This window comes from Moschus berezovskii, chromosome 4 (assembly GCF_049115385.1).
Source record: "Moschus berezovskii isolate FMDL1 chromosome 4, NW_MosBer_1.0, whole genome shotgun sequence".
NCBI lineage: Eukaryota > Metazoa > Chordata > Mammalia > Artiodactyla > Moschidae > Moschus > Moschus berezovskii.
In genome coordinates, this window is record NC_142463.1 from 88,980 (window position 1) to 91,438 (window position 2,459).

Genomic DNA, 2,459 nt, shown 5'->3' on the forward strand with positions numbered 1-2,459 from the left:
CATCACCAACAGACGGCCGTGGCTTCTTGTTCTTCCCCTTGGTCGCTCTGGCCCTCCCGCTGGCACAAGGGCCGTTGCCCACGTTTGTCGGCCCCAGAGGCGGGCTGTCCGTGGCGGGACGGTCGCGCAGGTCGAGCTCCTGTTCGGGGGGCGTGCGGTTTCTCCCTCCTCCGCCCCTGGAGTGGTGAATCACGACTGCGCCGGCAGGCAGGGCGGACTGGATCTTCCGGAGGTCGAAGGCCGGCTTGGGTCGGTTGTGTTCTTGCAGGCGTCTCCACTGCTGTAAGCTCATCCCTTCGACCTCTGAGTCCCCCGGGGACACCTCCGACCCAGGAGCTCTGCCGCTGGCGTCTCCTGCAGGCTGCCCGGGGTCTGTGGGGTCTGCCCCGAGGGGGGCCGCTGCCCCTCGCCCAGCGCCCCCTTCCAAAAACGCACCCTCTCGGGCGTAGAAGAGGACGTAGGCACTCTGGCTCAGGGCAGCGGTCTCCTCACAGGCGGTCACCTTGGCATCGTCCATCTTATACCACTGGCCGTTGCCCGCTCGGACGTAACAGAAGTAGTGTCCTCGCTCACAACTCCACCCGGAGTGCACCAGCACGGCATAGAGCACGTAGCCCAGGGGCCCCGCCTTCCGCTCAGACGTGTAGGGCTGCACGTCGAGGCACTGGGGATAGCGCACCTCCTGAGCCCTTTTGGCCCCGTTCACCTGGGTGGACCGCTTCAGCACCAGCACCAGGACCTGGGAGGTGCCGTGCAGAGTCAACCTCTTGGTGGCAGGCACCTTCCGGAGACAAATGCCACAGTCATAGGCATTTTCCGCGTCCAGCTTCTCGGGCTTCACCAGCTCTCTCAGCGCTTGCTCCACGCTCTCAGCCGCCGAGATATCCAGGCTGATGTCCAGATAAGGGTCGAACGTGTCCGAGACACCGAGGCAGCGGAGACACTGGATCTGAGACCTCCAGGTCCCGCCGAAGATCTGACGGACGAGGGTGGTGTCCTCGGAGGGGTGGCCCGACGGCTGGGGTGCACTCAAGCACCCGTGCTGCATGGCATTCAGAGTGAACATCAGAAACTCGTGGGCATCTTCCTGCTGGTGTCTGTGGAAGCCCGCCAGCAGGGCCTTGCGGGGCCGGATCACCTCTCCCGAGTGAAGGAGGGCTCGGGTCACGTGAGCTCGCACGGCACAGAGCCTGCAGGGGCTGCGGGCCGGACAGAGGGCGGCGTGCCGCTGGGACACCATCCAGCTGGCCAGGGGCGGCGTGTGGCTCAGACACTGCAGCGCCGCATTCACGTAGCAGGTGTTCCCCAGGTTCTGAAGCCCAGCCCCCACCCCCCACGGCCCCCTCCACCTCAGGGCGACTTCCTGGCCGGGCGCCGGCCCTGCTGACCCAGGAGCCAAGTCACCCCGCTGGGGGCGCCCAACCGCCGGCGACGGCCCCTCGGGGACAGAGGGTCCCCGAAGGGCATCCGCACCAGCGGCGCTGGGCCGACAACCTTGCCCTCCGGGGAAGGCGTGGAAGGGAGACCGACCCGCACCTCCCCCGTGCTCAGAAGCAGCCCCCGGGTCTCTGCCAACAAGGCCCACGAGGGTTTCCATCTCCTACCTGCAGCTGCACCACGACGCCTCCTTCCCTCCGACGGCCGGCCTCCGAAAGAGGGCCCGGGCCCCGCCCCCTCGGCCCCTCGGGGGCTGTCCCACCGCCCCGCCCCCGCACGTGCAGGCTCCTCATTGGCTGAGGCGGCCGAGGGCGTGTCACTCCCACTCCTGCCACATCCCACCGCCCACCCTCTTCTCGGGGAATTCCCCCTGACCAAGCCCCGCACGCACTTCCGACCTGGCCCCCCGGACCAAAGGGCTCTGGACGCGAGTGTTATTCGCGGGCATTTGGCCTTCCTTCCGGCCTTGCCCGCTGGAGATGCGCCGCGGGGCTTCCAAGTTCAGCACACAGATGCGGGCTGGGGAGGAATTCCGTGGGCTCACCATTCAGATCCTAACACACTTGTGGAAACGCACACCTGTCCGCCCACCTGCCCGCTCCCCTTTACCGGTCATCCCCACCCCAGACCCCTGCCTGAGGACAACCCCTCCCCGGACAACACTAAGCCCTTTGCTCTCAACTTGGCTCTCCAGTGAGGGCCACTCCAAGTTCCATGGTTTCTCACTAGCCACTCTTCTAGCGTTCAGGGTCCTAGCACCAAAAGATGCCGGGAGTGTGGCACATACGTTTTTCTCCCTTCAGGGCCGTGGGTCACGACCCAAAGCGAGCTCATTTACAAAGGCATAGGCTTGCTGCAACTTTGGATTCCTTTCTTCAGCTCCTTTTCTCTCTCCGTGGCCTTTTTTGCTTCCTTTTCCTTCTTCCATTTTTTGGGTTTTTTTTTTTAATATCCTTGGCCTTTCTCTAGTGTTCTTTAGTTCCACCACAGTGAACACTTTCCCTTTTCCCTACACTCTCCAC

At 64.5% G+C, this 2,459-nt stretch overlaps 1 protein-coding gene across 1 annotated transcript in view; it reads right to left on the reverse strand.

The window, feature by feature from the left end:
- The window catches only part of LOC129536172 (ubiquitin carboxyl-terminal hydrolase 17-like protein 13), a 7,041-nt gene extending 5,426 nt beyond the window's left edge, over window positions 1–1,615 (reverse strand). The window contains exon 1 of the mRNA XM_088836019.1: window positions 11–1,615. Within this exon, the coding sequence (XP_088692145.1) occupies window positions 11–1,597 (1,587 nt within the window). The 5' untranslated portion in view covers window positions 1,598–1,615. The remainder of the gene's footprint in view (window positions 1–10) is intronic.
- Window positions 1,616–2,459: the final 844 nt, after the last annotated feature.